The following is an 18,612-nucleotide window of genomic DNA, read 5'->3' as shown; positions in this document are numbered from 1 at the left end:
GTTGCAAATCACACAGGTACACAGAGCTTGGTCACTGCTTTGGCTGATCTCTTTTACCCTTCTCTCTTTCTCTCTATGTGACTCTACAACCAGCTCCTACAAGCGGAACACAGCTTCTCACTCCTCTCATTTACCAGGTGCTGCAATTTCAGAAACTACTCATGAAAACCCAGTTTGTGCAGTTCTTCATTTTCCCACAATGAGCACTAAGGTTCTGTCTTTATCAGATGCAAACACAAGTAACCATTTTACAAAAATCCAGTCTTATAAAAACTGTGATTTGTGAGCATCATCATGGTCACCTGCATCTCAAATCTACCATTTATTCCCAAATTCTTTTGTATGGGGAAGTAAACACTGTCATAGTTAACTGTAGTTAATTAATCTCTATAAAGTATTAGAATTTTACATTATTTAGACTTTCAGCTATTTTTTACCTTTAGCTCAATAATGCCCAGAATATTTGCAGTATTTGCCCCCTTACAGAAGTTGCTGTACTCAAAAGTTTATATCCATTTGCAAAATTTGGGCATTTGCTGTTCATCAATACTCATATGAGCAATGCAAACAAATCCTGGCATTATAGTTAAAACATTCACTTCAGTTTTGTGCTCATCTAACCCAAAGAGATCAGTACCACAGACATTTTTGGTAGAAATTGACATATCAGTTTTTCTAGCCACACCACAAATATCTAGAATTTGAGTGCAATAAACAAAAGGAAAGAGGCAATAAGAAATAATGTGTGATACCAGTACAGGTAAGAAAAGCTGCCTCTGAATTCAGATACTCCTAGAGGAAACTTAGTGGAACAGTTTACTTTGCAACATAAAGACAACCTAATGATCAACAAAACCTACATGGTTGAATAAGCAGGAAATTCATTAGTTTGAAATAATTCTTAGTTGTCCTTGTTAGGCTAGTTGTCCAAACTATGGCTGAAATAATATTATATACGATAATTTCACAAAATTATAACAATTTTGGAGGTAGGACACTTTCAAGTAAGCAATTCAATTAACTGCTCTTAAATTAGCAGGTAAAGTTTACTACTTAAAACTATCTAAGTAATTACTGTATTTTATTTTGAAATCACTCTTTTTTAAAAAGCTTACTATAATTAAGGTTTTCCCCTTTACCCAAACAGCCTACAAAGTCTCACATAGGAGATAATGCTCAGCACATGACAACTCCAGGTGCAGCTGAGCAGGACTGTCACTGAAACTATCTATCAAGACATCATTTCAACTTTCAAAAGTTAACTGCTATTGTTCCAAAGCAGCTAGGAACTTGAAAACATACAGGTTGCTGTGCTGCTTCATCTTTCATTAGGTCTTCATAAACTTCCCCACCTTCATCTTCTCCATAGACACAATCATACAATTCCTCATCTTCCTCAACACCAGTTTCACTGAAAAGACAAGACAAGAAAAAAACTGTGCAGCACAGACAAAGTACCACCATCTCTGCAAGGGACTACTCAGAAGTTTCTACAGTAAACAAATAGATTAATTAATAGGACATCAAATGAAAATAACTCATTAAGGGAAATTAAGTCCATTAATTTTCTTTTCTCAATTAATTTAAAATAAATTTTACAAAATCAACACAATACGGAAGACTACAGGAACTAAACCAGAAAGCAAAAGAAACACCTCAGGACAGTTTTGTCACAAGCTACAATCCAGCTGCCCTCTTCTCCTTAACCCTTTTCCCACTACATCCAGTGAAAAGCAGCTGCCTCTCCTTACTGCCTGGCATCCCACTACACTGGGATGTGAAACACTGTTAAAGGTCTTCTTCCTGCCTGAGGAAAGGACTATCCAGGGTGAAATACACCAAAGACTACAGAGCCAGCACTCAGGCACTGTACCTCCACATTATAAACCAGAATCTGAAACATCTCATGCAACCTTTGACTACACAAAAACAAAAAAAGGAACCAATCAAACTGAAAATCAGACAGGTCAACGAAAGCGAGTATGCATAAGTGAGGGTCTCCGATTACCCAGACCACAGAAATAAAGCAGAAAGTCAGTGATCAACTCTACCCTCAGCTAATTCAGCCTCATTACAGTCATCCCTGCTAGAGTGTTACCTACTTTTTGCTAGAACTGTATCATGCCCATCATATCTTTCACTCCTATTTCTTAGGATATATCTACAAAAGAACTCTAAAAGCTATTGAAAGCAGTTGAGTAACAATAACAATATAGAAACTGGATCAGATATGCTGACAATTTTGAGCTTTTTCCTGTTGGAAGACAACACTGAAATCGTTCAGAGTAAAAACCAACAGGTTAGTCCAGCATTTCAGTTTCCACCAGCAGTGATGGTGTGCTAGGACTTCACATTCAACAATGGCAGCTGTCAGGTGCAGCAGACACCTTCATTCTACCGCCCCTGCTCCAGGGTAAAAAAAGCTGGCAAAAAGGCAGAGTGAGGCCAGATCTTTCTGACAAAAATACTTAAATTAATTTTGAATTTTTAGACACCATTTAAACTTAGGGATAATTAAATTAATTTCAAATAAATGTTCTAATAATTGAGGGAAACTAAAAATTATGGGCTATTTGAATCATTCACTGGCACATTTGTTTCTTATTCTTGAATTTCTTCCTCCACAATTGAGACAGCATGTAACTATTAAATTTCTGTTAATTAATATTCATAATTTGCTGCACAAGAAGAGTTACAAATCCATTTCTTTGGTATGATTTGTTAGCTGCTTTTTTTTTTTTTTAAATGAAAGACTGTCTCACAATGCTGAATTTACATGCCCATTTAAGAACTGGTGGAAATATTATTTTCAAATAAGTTATAATGCCACCACTTCTAAGAGATAAGGACATCACTTCTTGCCCACTTGGGTCCCAGAGGAGACTGCAACTCCTACATTCTGCATGCTCTGCTACACAGAGTGAAAAGCAATTGTCTATGAGACAGTCAGTTGCAGGGACAAGGACAAGCTCTGCAAGGAAAGTGGTAAATTGAGCAATGCCAATCATGGTGAGGTTTCTCTTCTTTATTGGCAGTGAAGAAACAAATCCCTGGTGTCCACAGCAGCTTCTTTCCCACGCTGCAGCAAGAGACATGCAATGAGTGCTGGTGAACTTTGAGCCTTGGAACAGAGCTCTGACCTAGATCTTGTCCAACATGATTCCTCATGGATCTTGGGAGATCCCAGCCATAGGACACAAGAGTATCCTGACAATCCTGCAAACACCTACCCAGAAGAGGTAAATGCACTCACATTAAGAATTTCACTGACTTTAGGGAAAAGATCCACTTGAATTATGATCCAAACATGCATTTTCTCTGCAAGTTCAAGACAATTTCCTTGAGTCCCTTACAAGTGATATTGCACTCTTCTGAAAGCATTCTCATAGTACTGACAGGTAACTTAAAAATGCACTCTTTATTTACTTTGATGCCAGCATCCTCTATGAAACATGCTGCTTTATAGAGGTGAATGTATCATAATAATTAAAAAAAATTTTCATAATTAATTCTTCCTGGTCAGAATAATGACTAACAAAATATTTACAAATTAAATAAATATCCCATTCTCATGAAAACCATATGTTCTACAACACAATACAAACAAGAGCATGCAACTGAAAGACAAAATCTGTAATTAATATATTTACAACGTACTCTATTAAATCAGGAAGACCTTTGTAGATATCTTCATCATCAACACTTTCTTCTGTAGGGAAGGGCCTATAGAAAGAAAAATAGCATTAATTACAGACACCACTAGTCTACTCATACAGTGGATTTTCGTTTGGTTTCCAAAATTTTCACACAAATTATTGTATATTGTATATTGTGCTTATATCTTCCCCCCTTTCTCTGATGAGCAGTGTATGTGTATCTATATTTCATTATGTGGACTGACAATATAATAAAAATCCTACTGGACACAGTTGTTATAAATCACCACTAATACACATCATTGACATTTTTCAACTGGAAAAAATCATCAAAACTTTCAGGTTAGGTCTGGTAGGGGTTCTTTTGGTTTCTTTTTGAAAACAAAAATCTCACAAACTTGGCCAATTTTTCTGATTTTTTTAGAAGTAAGAAAGAAGAGAAACCCCATTTGTCTTTACATAAATCAGCACTGCATCAGCTTGATTTATGACCCCTGTGCCACGATTATTACAAGTTCTGCTATACCAACTGTTCCTCTGTTCACCTCCCACTTCAGCATGAGCTACACACATAACTCAGGCCCTTCAGTGAGTGTACCAGAGGTAGCAGATACCTTTTGTAACCCCTCAGGGCTCCAGAGCCTTGCTTTGCTGCCCAACTGGCTCTCTGCCTTACAGCTAGAGAAGTTCTTAGCGGCAGACCCAGGCTATACCGGCTCTAACAACTTTTCCAAGGAGCATTACACCATCACTCTCACCATTCCCTATGGCAACAGCATACCTTATTCCCGTGCCTAATGCAATAGGAGTGCGGGAAAGCTTAGAAAGCGTTTCTATCACCTGCAGAAGAGAGAAACAGAAACCGTGATTAGTTGTAGAACAATAAAACAATAAAACATTTTGTTCTCTATTGTTTCATTATAAGCAGCACTACCTCAAATCAAATTATACAGAGACAAAATCTGGCTGTACCAAACAGACAATTGGACCTGGATGCACCCGTAATCAAATGTTGTCCCGGACACGGCGGAAACGCTCGGTGTCCCTCGGGCAGCTGCAGGCGGAGCTGCGCTCTGGCGCACGGCGGGCACCAGGGGGAGCCGCCGGCCGAGGCAGCCGGGCTGGCCGGGGAGCCTGAGCCCGCTGCCATCCGCCCGCAGCCAGAGCCGCACGGAGGAGCCCTGAGCCCTTCCTCTCCGCCGGAATACGGCAGCAGCTGGAAGAGCTCATGCTAAGAGAATACCTCCTGTACCCGCTGAGGTTACACTCAAAGCGAGGGGGAGCATTAGGAAGGTAGAACACACACACGGTCACACACATGCAGTTGTTTTGCTGGCAATTGAATTAATACAAGACCTACTTTGATTCTGCCTGCCTCTCTGTCATAACTATTTACTCATACTCAGATATGCAAATCTTATTTGCTAGAGAGAGAAAATGACCCAAAATGACAACCTGCCTGAATTTCTATACTTCCAATGACAAGGTTTCCCCTGAACTCCCCAGAAATTTCAGCCTGTATCTTTTCAAATCAAAATCCATATTAAGCTGAAGAGAAATCTCCAAAGTAGGTTTTTATCAGCAGTATCAAAATTCAGTACAGCAATGTTACATTTCTACAATTCACAGGCATTTGAGAATAATTTCTACCATTTCAGTTGTTTATTTTTGAAGTTCTAATTACAAGACTACCATGACCATAAAAGAGAGTTAAAAGTGCATCTCTCAAAGGAAAACTACATGTTTAGACAGGAGAATGACAAAGTAAAAGCCACAGAAAAATATCACAAACTACAGCTTAAACCGAAGTTACAAAGCCTTCATAGTGAATCATATTTCATAGGCACAGGAGCAAAATGAAGAATTAATGTTAGATTAATCCTCTGAAAGAAATATTTGGAGTGCATTTCAGCTGCTGTGAAAATTAGTGCCACAAAAAACTCGTTTTGCCTTACAGCAAAGAATAATAAAAACAAATAAATATGCCATTAACATAATCAAAAATGAGGGCACATATTTCCCCTCTGAACAGAAGAAATGCAATGTAGTCTAGAATAAACTTTAGAAACTGTGAATAAAAGTTTCTTGAATAAATGACAAAATTAATTAAAAACTATTTCACACTAATCAAAAGGTCAAAAGAGAAAAAATACTTCTTTAACAAGTCTTACTGTTGCTGGGGAGTTCTGGTTTTTGTAGCAGACCAGAGCTTGCCCCTGTACACCTGCAAGAATCCCCACACAGGGCTGCAAGGAGCGCTGAGCCACACGAGACAAGATGTGGTGGGATTCAATGGCAAAATCATCTGTCCTGACACATGGGTGGGCACTGATGGGCAAAATCACAGGAGGCTTCATGGTTCTCAAAACAAAAAGGGTGAACTGAATATCCCCTACTTGTTTCAACATGATATTTCCCAGCATACAAAAAATCTTTTGCAAACTATTCCACCCACACAGAACCTTTTCCTTAGAGGGATTCTCACTTATCTAGCATAATCAAACACAGTAGATATATGGCTTACTCTTCACAGTTAATTACAGTTTCTTCAAGATAATAAAAAAGAAATTTTAAAAAAAATAGGTAACTAGAAAATGTTATTCCCAAAGTGACATTTTAGAGCTATCAATATAAACACGAACAAAAGCAAGATTTATAAATAAGAGGAATAGAAAAACTCTTTCAGGAACTGATGTGAGAACTTGGAGGGGGTGGGCACAGAGGCCCACGATGACACCCACACACTGGGGAAGCCAGAGAAGCATTAACCAGAAAATGCACAGAGAAAAGGACAGAGAAAGGAACTGTACAACTACTGACAACAGAGACTATAAGAATCTTCCCTGCTCTTAGAACAGAAACCATTAAGCATTCCAGTGTCTAGTAAAGATTAGAACACTGATTCAACTTCCACAGAATAAAAGATAATGCTTAACCATTGAACCACTCCTATTAAACCACAGCTTAAAACAGCACTGTCAAGAAACAGAACCATGTCTACTGAGGAGCATTTTTCTTGCAGTTGTGGTTTCCCTAAAGAATTCCGAGAAAATGTCAAGAATACTTACACCAGTAATCACACGTGGAATTACCACTTCTGGTCAAAACACTTTACCCATATCATATACATGTAAATGTATTTGCTCCAAAAAAAGGTGGGGCAAAGCAAGATTCTCCTTCCACTTGAAATTTCAGCTCTTTGGTTCTGAGCCCTGCAAGAAAAAACTAACAGTTCCCAAATTTCAAGGTCCATAGGGATGACTGCAGTTCTGTATGGGCTGAGTTGCCAGATAAACAAACAGAATTTCAATAGTCATTCAGCAAAATAAACTTAAATGCAGCAAAATGTCCGATTTTCGATAACTTACAAAAGAAAGACTCAAGAGTTTTTCAGAACAGTGCTAGTTTGAAGCCCTATACAGTTGATATGAGGGAACCTATAATATTGTGCAATTCTGAACTCCAAAATTACAATGTACTATGCACATTAAAATCCCTAACATTCAATTTAGCACTTTGCATGTGCTTTTTTTGCTTTGCTCTCTTCCTTTCAGCAGTGCTTTAATCCCTTTCACGCATTTAACCCTAAATGATCACCCAGCTCTCTTCCAAAGAACAGACTCTGACAGATGCTCCTGTACTTTAAATGAGGCTTGACTGGATCTTAGTTTAAGTGCAAAAGTAGCACTCTTTGCTTGTACAAAGTCCAAAACAACAGGGATTCCATGCCTGGTGCTGCTCTGCAACAAACTGTACAAAGGGCTGCAGAGCTTTGCACACACACTAACACCAGAAAGAGTCAGCAAGAAATAGTTACTGAGTAAAGATTCCTAATTGACATTCTGGCCAGCTACAGCACACAAAAAAAGAGAAACGTTTATACTCCTAACATCCCACAACGACTACATTCCTTCACACTGAAAAGCTCAATAACTCTAGGATTCACCTGACACTGGGAGGTACTAGCAAGAGGCTTTGAGGCATAGAAGGAAGCCTCACTGCACCCACCCCAGTACAGCTCCTTTGCACTGCCTAACACAATGAGACAGAGGTTAAGCAGGTCTTCAGAAGTCACATCAAAGTCACACTCACTTCAAGAAGATGTGAACATCCAAGTTTGTTTTTCAGTACATAGCCAGTTTATGCAAAATATGACATGAAATTCAAACCTACAGCACTGGAAGAGGAAGCACACCTCAGCCCACACCCTGGTGAGTGGCTCTACTCCTCATGTTTCAGGCACTGCTGGCAAGAGCAATGGTCTCACACTGTTCATTAACTCTTTACTTCATTAGGAATTCTAACAGCTTTTTTTTTTTTCTTGATATTTACTATGGCTTAACTTGACTTACAGTTGTAGGTCCGACTCTCCAGTTTATGTATGAACTTTAATATGCCTTGCCAAAACATTATTTTGTAATTTCCTGCAGCCATACTCTTCAGTTAATCACATCAGATATTCCTGTGTCTGCTTACAGCAGCAGTACACTAGAGGGACTATTTTACTACTTTCCATAGCAGTAGCGTGTCTGAGTTTAAAATGTTCCTTTCTAAAGTATTTTAGTGGTGTCTCTTTGTAATCTTGTTTCTTTAAAAAGAACTTGCAAATCATGCAGTTGAAGAACAGATTAAGTACGTTTTAAAAATACTTTTCCACTTCTAGAATAAACAGAAGTAAATCATTTTGCAACTCAGTCTCCCCAAACAAGAAATAATTCCATGTTACTGACAGCTGCTGAAAGGACTATGCCCATATTTATTTCTGATATTTCCCTAAACTGAAAATGGTAAGTGATCAACAAATATTGATGGCAACAGTTTGATAGCTTATACCAATAAAACCTAGAAAGACTCATTTGTGGTTAGAGCATCAAAGCAGTTGCTTCCATGCAGGCACTTAAATCAGTTTTCCTAAAACACGGTAGAAGTCAGATCTCTGGGCAGATAATGAAAAATAAAAAGCCAGTGCATATAGAAATCCAGTGTTTCTGAAGAACACAACATCGTACATTCTCCATACCATGGGACGAGGCTCTTATGAGATCAATTTTAACTGCCACATATCCAGGACACTTTAAAGCCAGAACTGCCCGTCATGCCCACATACTGAGTGAGTTCTCCTGAAGCTGTTTTCACTCATTCCCAGACTGGTGAGAAGGAGAGGAAAGAGAAACATCATTTTGTGTCTCTGTCACTCAGAGATAAGATGAAAATGCTATACATAAATATATTCCCAAATTACTTATATTAAGAAAAGTTTATCTTTTGCTATTGTACAGAATTTACCAGGCTCTGGACAGGCCTAGATCAATACTTCATTTGGCACAGAGGTGGGGAGCAGTTGAAATATATATATTGATTAATATGTATTAATATTGTACACTAATCCATCATCAACTTTTGAACCAAAAGATCTCTAGGAACTGCTGCATTTCTATTTTACTTGGTTAACAGATGAAAAAAAGAAAAAAAAAAAAAAAGAAAATACATTAAGCCAGACAACTTCAGGGTGATTACACAGCTGCTGATCTAATGAGCATATTATTCCAAGTAAAGCATGTTCATAAGTTAAATTGAACATTTTCTCTCCATCTGCCTTTGGTACCATGTTAGTAGTCCATGTTGGTTTAGGCCAGTTTTGATCAAACCTCGAGCCTCTAGGGAAGGAGAAAGGATGAAGGGCTTTTTAAAAAGGCAAAATGAATGAAAACTCCTTAAAATAAAAAAATAAAAGGAAAATGAAAGGGGAAGGAAAAAAAAAAAAAAAAAAAAACAGGGAGAGAAGGGAAAACCTGACCTAAAAGAAAACCTTTGTTTCACATACTGGCACCTCTAACAGGTCCTTAAAAACAAAAACCACATTTCAAATGCCAGCTATGCAAATATGCCTCTACTAGATACTGTTGAGGCATGCACTGAAGTGTCAAAGCCATACAGACACAAAGATGTGAAAGACAATTTACAGCCTTGGCACCTGCACCAACACCTCCTTAGGAACAGGACAGACGGCAGACCTCCAGCAGGTAGAAATGTCATCATCTGTGTTTCATGACACAAAGCTTCACATATAGCTGTATCCTGATTTTCACCTCATTCAGGTGAAATCCAGGCTTTTGGTGTAGAGCACTGATAGGTGCAATCCAAAAGAAAGGCATAAATTTACTTTCCACTGGGGTAATCACCAGCTGTGGGATACTGCCTGTTTTCTCACTGACATCACCTTCAGCCATCCTGATTCTGGCTCTCTCATTGTCTGCATCCATTCTTCATTTCCCCTGAACTACACCCTAAGGAAACACATCTGAGAACTACTTCATCCCTCTTTCCCATCAAGGCTTCGCACTGGCATAGGAGCAGCAAGGAAAATAGACCGAGTGTACCAGGGAGCCATGGCAGAGAAATTCACTACCCCGAGCCAAGTCTTTGTGACTGACAGGAGCCTGCCAGCAACTGTGAAAAAAAAGGGTTTGAAACCAGGTGCCAAATGCTTTCATGCAGAGGCAGCAAGGGTACAACTGCTGTAAAAGCTGGTTTTGGCAGTCATGCACATCTCCTCTGAGCACTGAGCCCCAGCTCCAGCTGCAGGAGGAGAGCTCAGAGGTGCTGTTGTGCTGCAGGGGGAAGCCTGGCTGGCTCTGGGCATGCAGACCTTCATACCCTACATGCATTGCCCTAGGGAGGTCTCATCTCTGCATTCTCCCTAGCGTTAGTGTCTCCACAATGAAGTGGCAGGAAAGTTTCTGCAGAGTAAATAAATAAATAAAAAAACCTTCCTGGGTGTTGCCGATCTGTTCGTAGATAAGCTAAATACAGAGATGCAAACCGCTGGGACTTCAAAAGCCCCGGGGAATTAACAGCTACAGAAGATGCAATTTTTTTCTCCAAAGTCTTCTAAGGAGAGGTGAGACAGGCAGTTTGGAACCAGGAAGACAGGCAAAGCTTTTAGAATGTAAGTTTTACAAGCCATTCAAAGATATGAGGACAGATGACCTGCTGTCCAAAAGGACAGGTTGTTGCCAAGAATATTTACCCTCTTTTGCACACTGAACATTTTGCTCCTTTTATCAGAGGTGGTAACTCTGATCATGCAAACTCTGGAAGTAGAACAGTGGGACTGGCTGACAGAACTGCACACATGAATCCTAAACATAAAAGGAGGAAAGACAAAACCAAATGCTCTCTGGGAATCTGTAAAACTCAATATCATGTTATCAGAACTATAATGAGCAAGTCCTTACTAATCAATATCCAATAATGGACACAAATGTATGTATATGTTTTTAAATTGTGCTTAATACCACATTTTTCAAATTTTACATCTCTGATAAGACTACAGTCAAAAGCCTATACTCTAGTGACTACAGTCACTAGTCCAAAAGCAAGGAAGGTTCCCTAGATGGCTCACTTCTTACAGGGAAATGAGAAAGTTTAAATTGCACAAGCACAGTCCTGCTCATCCTTTGGTTCATTTTGTCCACAAGGCCGAGACTCCCTAACTCAAGCATGAGGGGGGAAGGAGTTTGAGCAGCTGCTTCCTGTCTGCAGCTCGTGGTTTTGATTCTCTGAATACCTTCCAGCCCTCAGAATGCCTTCTGGGGTGTTACATTTGGGGCTGGTTTTTTGTTGGATTTGTTTGGTTTTTTTCTTTTTAAGCTCTTGCTTAAAGAATGACAACCATACTTTAAGCATTGCTGTGTTACAAACACTGCAACTAATAGCATTAAGTGCAGACTGCCTCAGAGCATGCTGTTCTTCTAAACACGGAACTGGAGTTTGTCATTTCTGGTGCATTTACTACATTTCAGGTTTTGCATTGAGAGCAAAAGAATACAAAAGGCTATTCCTAGGACAGTACTGCAAAACCTATCTGCTGTTAAGTCATTCCAGTTCCCTACAGAATAAACACTACAAGTATAACCTATACTTAGAAACAGCATCTTTGAGCTGTTTTCAGCTTTGATCAAGTGCTTGTTTTCAATGCTTTTTGAACACTCTTACTGATGATACCTTTTTTTTTACCATATTTTATATGGGTCATAACAGTAATCAATCATGAAAGAAATTGCTTTTTCCTGGATTGTAAAGAGGATACTTTAATACAATTTTTTTTCTTTAACCTAAATGTATGTATTCCTTTTAAAATCTCTAATGACTGAACAGGGATATTATTAAATGTGTTCAGACATTGGACATGTGGGGTTTTTTTAAATGGAAAAGGATGTAAATCAGTGCTGTGTGTTTTCAAAAGTTACATTCTTTTGCCTCTGCACTCTAACAGACTTCAGAAGAGTATTTTTATATGTTTCAAAAAGAACAAGCAAATTCTCTAAATTGAAATTACCAGTTTGTACATTTTGTACAGATTTTGTGTGTTCATGACCTTGGATGTTTAAAATTGGCATACAGGTATTTTAGAAGGAAATTAGTGCTTAGATATTCATTATCGATTGTACCTCCAATACTGTTTTAGGTACGCATCCTGCAGTTTAAGTGACATGTGGTTTCCTCACTCCCACTGTGTTACTTCACTTTAATATTTAAAAAGATTCTTTGCCAATTTTGATCATGGCAAAAAGAATACTCAGAGGAGGCTGTGCAATGGAGTTTTTCTTCCTCTCTTCTGCTAAAAGCAGAGGAAGAGTTTTTCTTCCTGTCTTGGGTGAATCAGTCACTGCCACACTTCTCGCTTTTCTGAGCTTACTGTAACCATTGACTACACAAATTTAACTAGTGTGTGGCTTTGCTTAGTGGTATCAAGTCACACCTGAACCATGAATTGAATTTACTCCAGTACATGATCATTGAAGACAGGAATATTTATTAGGCATAAATATACACTGTATATCTCCTTATTCTCTGCAAGAAATAAAAAGTCCCTTCTATACACTGTAACAGGAAGTGAGCTGTTCTCTTTGCTGCAGTTACCCTCCCACTGGCTCACAGTGGTTCACAAAACCCCACAGCAATCTTTCAGGCCTTGCACTCTTAGGAGATACCTCTACCAGAAGAGACAAGGGATTAGAACAGTCCAACAGAAAACACTTGGCTCCAACCCTACAAAAAGATACACAGTAAGGCAGGATGGCATAACTCAGACATTTCACTATCTTCCACTCATTTTAAAAATCATCACCTTTGATACAGGATTAAAACAATATTTGAGAAGATATTCTGCAAGAGAAGTGGCATTGTCAGTTTCTATTATTGAAACTTGGTAAGAGCAGTGGTTTGGTTTTCTCTCTAATCATCTGTTCATTTAGATTAAAAAAATATCTAAGGACATTTGCAGTAGTGGAAGAAAATATGCAGAAAGATACATTCCCATCACGTTTGTGCCCAATTCTCCTTGAGCTGGATCCTTATACTGAAAATTACAAAATTAATGAGAGAAACTAACTTGCTATTTTTGTTTTTTTTACTGTTTAATTATTTTCTTATTACCCTGAACATGCAGTAGCTTGCAGGTTGTATTATCTATGTGCTACACTTCCAAAATGCCACTGCAGAACTAAAGAGAAAGTGGGAGTGATTCCTCTCTTTTTTTAATATGTTTTTGAAAGTGTTGTTCTTTAGCTTTCACTTGTCTGAAGGCTGAAAAAAACATTCTGTGTTCTTAAAGTTAGATGGGGATCACAGTATGTATTTTAGATGTAGATACTGTGATAAATAGGAGCAAACCAGAGATAGCCATCATTAACCATACAGTCATATTTACTATTGAGATGTCTCTTGGAATTTCACCAGCTTTGCTGACTACAGAAACTTTTGTCCTCTACTTTGTCCTCTTCACCCACTGTTCTAACCCAACGCTATGGTTACGTCATAAACTACATTTGAGAACTGACAAGCAGAGACAGAGAGAGGGATAGATTTCTTAGCACGTAATTCTGAAGGGCAGGTAAGGTCCACTCCTTATTTCCTAGCTCTACCACATCAAGAGGCATTCTGCTACAGTAGAGGCAGTAATCTCTGACATTAATGTTGCCTCTTAGAGCACACAAGATTGTACCTCGCTTTCACTTTATAGGGTTTATAGGTATTTCCAAATATTTGTTGTGGAATTGCACTTAAAAACATTTGTGAAAGGACACGGGACTGAACACATCCCAGACTGGTAACAAGTCCTGAAACTTCATCTAAGGCCAACTTCAGTCCTCACAGTTTATGTTAAAAACACCAGTAGCACATATGAGTTCAATGAAACTCTTGACATGAATTCAGTTGGGTATTTCAATCCAATACAGTGAGTCCAAACCAAACACAATATCCCAAGCGTTATCAGACCTGCTCCAGTCAATCAGCAGCAGCCTACATTGAGCAAATGCAAGGGCCAACTAGGCGAGCAGATGCACCTAGAAAACACACCAGGAAAGGTCATGCTTAGTGAAAACAGGATCCCACATCATTTGTAGCCAATGCGGAAAGTTTTTTAGGGAGATAAAATTTGGAAAAAATATGTTGCAATTAACCAACATTGCATAAGTGGTTTTATCAAACATACAGCATGAAAGATAAACGTTGTCCGATACCAACATTCTCCTAGCATTTTGTCATAGATATTATAGTCTCAATGAAAGGTTTTATTTGTGCTAGACTATTAATTTTTTAAGGGTCAAATGTCACAGGAGGGGATTTCAAATTGAAAGTTGCAGTTAATATCCAGCAGCAACCTGAATTGTGCCTCTACTATCTTCATTTTTTTACATCAAACTTCAAATCTAAAACCGAGATCAAAATACATACAAGCTGATGAATATTAAATTGAGTGAAATAGCCTCAATGCTGGATTTTTTCAAAGCTATTCAGCATTACAGCTTGTAATTTTAACCCATGCTACCTGTAATGTTTCTTACAATTGTGTTCCTCAACATATCTTCTCCCTTACTTAGGAGGAACTAATTTTACTACTCACAGGTATTTCCAACAGCACAAAAATTCCCTTACTGCAGTCATACCAAAAAATAGTAGCAATGAAACAGCATCAAAATCAGTTTAACTGAGGCAGATACATGAAATATAATCTTCAGACAACAGCAAAGTCAGAAGATTTGGAAAGGCAGAAGTTCTGGGAAATAAGAGATATCTACAGGAGAAAGATGTGAGAAAGTTGAAGGAAAGAGAACAAGGCACTAGAGGATGAGGAAAAATATAATTCAAAAGAAGTAAGGTAGTCAGCTTCAGAAGGGATTTAAGAGTACAGAAACATCACCTCAAAAAGTAGAAAATAAGGTAAGGAAACTAAAACCAAACCTGTAAAGCAAATGAAACATAAAATGAGAACAAAAAAAGCAAGCATTCCCTCCATGGTAATTTGTCAAAAAAAAAAAAAAGAAAAGAAAAAGAAAAAGAAAAAAAGAGATGATCCATGTTTTTCACCAAAAGAAACAAAAATATCAACATAGAAACTTTGCGAGCTGCATTAACACTGTTAGCTCTTTGCTGTGACTGAGGTACCTATAACAGGCAGAGCACACACAATGGAGATTTTGTGAGGTGTCTGGATGATACACTCTAGATTTATATTTATCTTTTTGATGCTTTAAATTTCTGCTGTTCAAGATAATACAGCCATTAAAGCCACTCTCATCCAATTCTTTTACATTATAGCCTATGGAGCAATGCCCTTAAGACCTGCATACAACAAATAGTAACTAGTGATTTTATATTAAGATGAAGTTCTAGTTGTTGGTCAAAATTAAGTGTTACATATATAACAAAAAGGCCAGGCTACTGCTGGACAAGTTTAAGCTTTCAGTGGATTTTTGATTATTGATGTACTTCAGTTTCCCACTGTCTGTGGCACTCGGAGCAAACACCACACCATCTCCATCTTCAGGACAGCTCATACAACAATTCATTAAGATCCAACAGAGCAGGCAAGGAAAATGGATTCTGACAGGATTCTTTGCCTTGCTAATTCAGGGCCCCTCTGTCTATAAGGAGCTGTAGAGAAAGAAAAAAGCTTTACTTTTTTCTCTTATGACTTTAGTCTGCCATGTGAACTAAGATGGATCAGTTTAAAGCCATCATGCATTCTTTCCTACCAGCCAAACAGCTTTGAAACCCACGAACAAAGTCACGTTTGCTTGAGAACACTGACTTTACTTTTAACGTTTTGTGTTACACTCTCAAACAAATTTGTAACTGAATTCTCCTTCATAGCCAGAGTTCTACACTTGCAAACAAGAAGCAGTCGTTATTCTGGTACTATACCTACCAAAGCAACCAATTTCACTGCCTGAGCAAACTGTTTTCAACGTGCATACAAAGAGCAGAACAAGAGTTAATGTTAGTAAATTTCAATAACAAGCTTCATATTTTTCATCATATTAGAGGACTCTAATATTAAAAAGAAAATCAGGGTAGTGTGGGACTCCCTTCTGAAGGGAATAGAGGGCCCCATATGTTGACCAGACCCATCCCACAGGGAGGTCTGTACCTCCCTGGGGCCCAGGTACAGAGTATCACTGAGAGACTTACTAGGCTGATTCATCCCATTGATTATTACCCACTGGTGATAATCCAGGCTGGCAGTGATGAGATTGAAAAGAGGAGTGTCAGAGCAATTAAAAGGGACTTTAGGGCATTGTGTCAAGTGGTTGATAGGGCAGGAGCACAGGTGGTGTTCTGCTCAGTCCCTTTGGTGGCAGAGAAAAATGATGGAAGGAATAGCAGAGCCCACATTATCAACAAGTGGCTCAAGGGTTGGTGTCATCAGCAGAATTTTGGGTTCTTTGATCATGGGGCAACTTTTTCAGCACCTGGCCTGCTGGAACTGGATGGACTCCATCTCTCTGTTAAGGGCAAAAGGACTTTACTTCATGAACTGGCAGAACTCATTGAGAGGGCTTTAAACTAGGGTTGAAGGGGGAAAGAGATGCAGCTGGGCTGTCTAGAAACAGGCCCAAGAGTGGCAAGCCTGAGTTAGGGGTGAAATCAGTAGCCATTAACCAAAGTTAACCAAGTAGCCAATAACCAAACCAGCTGAGGTACATGTACACTAACGCACGCAGCATGGGAAACAAACAAGAAGAGTTGGAGGCCATGGTATAACAGCAGAGCTATGGTGTAGTTGCCATCACAGAAACGTGGTAGGATGACTCACATAGCTGGAGCGCTGCACTGGATGCCTACAAGCTCTTCAGAAGAGACAGGAAAGGGAGAAGAGGTGGCCCTTTGTATTTGGGAGGCTTTTGATGCCATGGGTATTAGAACTACTAATGATGAATGGCTATGGGCAAGAATTAAGGGGGAGGCCAACAAAGACATCCTACTGAGAGTCTGTTATCATCCACCCAATCGGGAAGAAGAGGTGGACAATTTATTCTATAAACAGCTGGAGAATGTTTCAGGATAACCAGCCCTTTTTCTTTTAGGAAACTTTAACCTACCAGATATCTGCTGGGAACTTAATACAGCAGAAAAGGGGCAGTCCAGGAAGTCTTTAGAGTGTGTGGAGGACAACTTTTTGTCACAGCTGGTAAGTGAACCCACCAGGGGAGGGGCTATGTTAGATCTGTTGTTTACAAATAGAGATGGGCTGGTGGGAAATGTGGTGGTTGGATGCCACTTGGGCCACAGTGATCATGAAATTATAGAGTTTTTGATATTTGGTGAAGTCAGAAGGAACATCAATAAGACTTTTACAATGGACTTCCAGAGGGCAGACTTTGGCCTATTTAGGTGCCTTATTCAGAGAATTTCTTGGGAAGCAGCCCTTAAAAACAAAGGAGTCCAGGAAAGGTGGCCATGCTTCAAAACAGAGATCTTGAGGGCACAGGAACAGACTGTTCCTGGGTGCTGAAAGATGAGTTGATGAGGCAAACATCCAGCCTGATGGGAACTTGGGAATAAAAAAGAAGACGTGTCATCTTGGGAAGGGAAGGCCAAAGCTCAGTTTGAAATTAATTTAGCAACTTCTGCAAAGAATAATAAAATATATTTTTACAAATCTATTAATGGTAAAAGGAAGGGTAAGACCAACCTGTATTCTTTATTGGATGCAGGAGGGAGCTTAGTAACTGCAGATGAGGAGATGGCAGAGGTGCTTAACACCTTATTTGCCTCAGTCTTTAGTGGGAAGACAGCTTGTCCTCAGGACAACTGTCCTCCTGGGTTGGCAGATGGTGTCAGCAAGCAGAAAGGTCCCCCTGTTATCCAGGAGGAGGCAGTCAGAGAACTCCTGAGCCACTTGGATGTTCATAAATCTATGGGACCAGATGGGATCCATCCCAGGGTGATGAGGGAACTGGCAGATGAGCTTGTGAAACCGCTCTCCATCATTTACCAGCAGTCCTGGCTCACTGGTGAGGTTCCAGATGACTGGAAGCTGGACAATGTGACACCCACTCACAAAAAGGGTGGGAAGGAGGATCCTAATAATTATAGGCCAGTCAGTCTAACCTCAGTACCTGGTAAGGTAATGGAACAGTTTATACTGAGTGTCATCACACAGCATGTACAGGATGGCCAGGGTATCAGAGCCAGCCAGCATGGGTTTAGGAGGGGCAGGGTGTGTCTGACCAACCTGATCTCCTTTTATGACCAGGTGACCCAGCTGGTGGATGCAGGAAAGGCTGTGGATGTTGTCTGTTTGAACCTCAGCAAGGCCTCTGACACCGTTTCCCACAGCACACTCCTGAAAAAGCTGCAGCCCAGGCTTGGACAGGAGCACTCTGTGCTGGGTTAGGAACTGGCTGGATGGCCGGGCCCACAGAGTGGTGGTGAGTGGGGCTGCACCCAGCTGGGGGCCAGTGACCAGTGGTGTCCCTCAGGGGGCTGTGCTGGGGCCTGTTCTGCTCAATATTTTTATTGGTGACATGGATGAGGGTATTGAGTCCTTCATTAGTAAATTTGCAGAGGACACTAAGCTGGGAGCATGTGTTGATCTGTTGGAGGTTAGGAGGGCTCTGCAGAGAGACCTGGAATGGTTGGATGGATGGGCAGAGTCCAATAA

At 39.6% G+C, this 18,612-nt stretch overlaps 1 protein-coding gene across 3 annotated transcripts in view; it reads right to left on the bottom strand.

Moving 5' to 3' along the window:
- Positions 1-18,612, bottom strand: part of VAV3 (vav guanine nucleotide exchange factor 3) — a 192,217-nt gene that overhangs the window by 92,266 nt on the left and 81,339 nt on the right. For all 3 annotated transcript variants that reach the window (XM_015636685.2, XM_015636684.3, XM_033516314.1), the window contains 3 exons: positions 4,438-4,496; positions 3,658-3,723; positions 1,303-1,411 (listed from right to left, as the gene is read on the bottom strand). In XM_015636685.2, the coding sequence (XP_015492171.1) occupies positions 1,303-1,411; positions 3,658-3,723; positions 4,438-4,496 (234 nt within the window). The remainder of the gene's footprint in view (positions 1-1,302; positions 1,412-3,657; positions 3,724-4,437; positions 4,497-18,612) is intronic.

The sequence above is a fragment of the Parus major genome, chromosome 8, assembly GCF_001522545.3.
Source record: "Parus major isolate Abel chromosome 8, Parus_major1.1, whole genome shotgun sequence".
Lineage (NCBI taxonomy): Eukaryota > Metazoa > Chordata > Aves > Passeriformes > Paridae > Parus > Parus major.
This window is presented reverse-complemented; position numbering and strand designations above follow the sequence as displayed.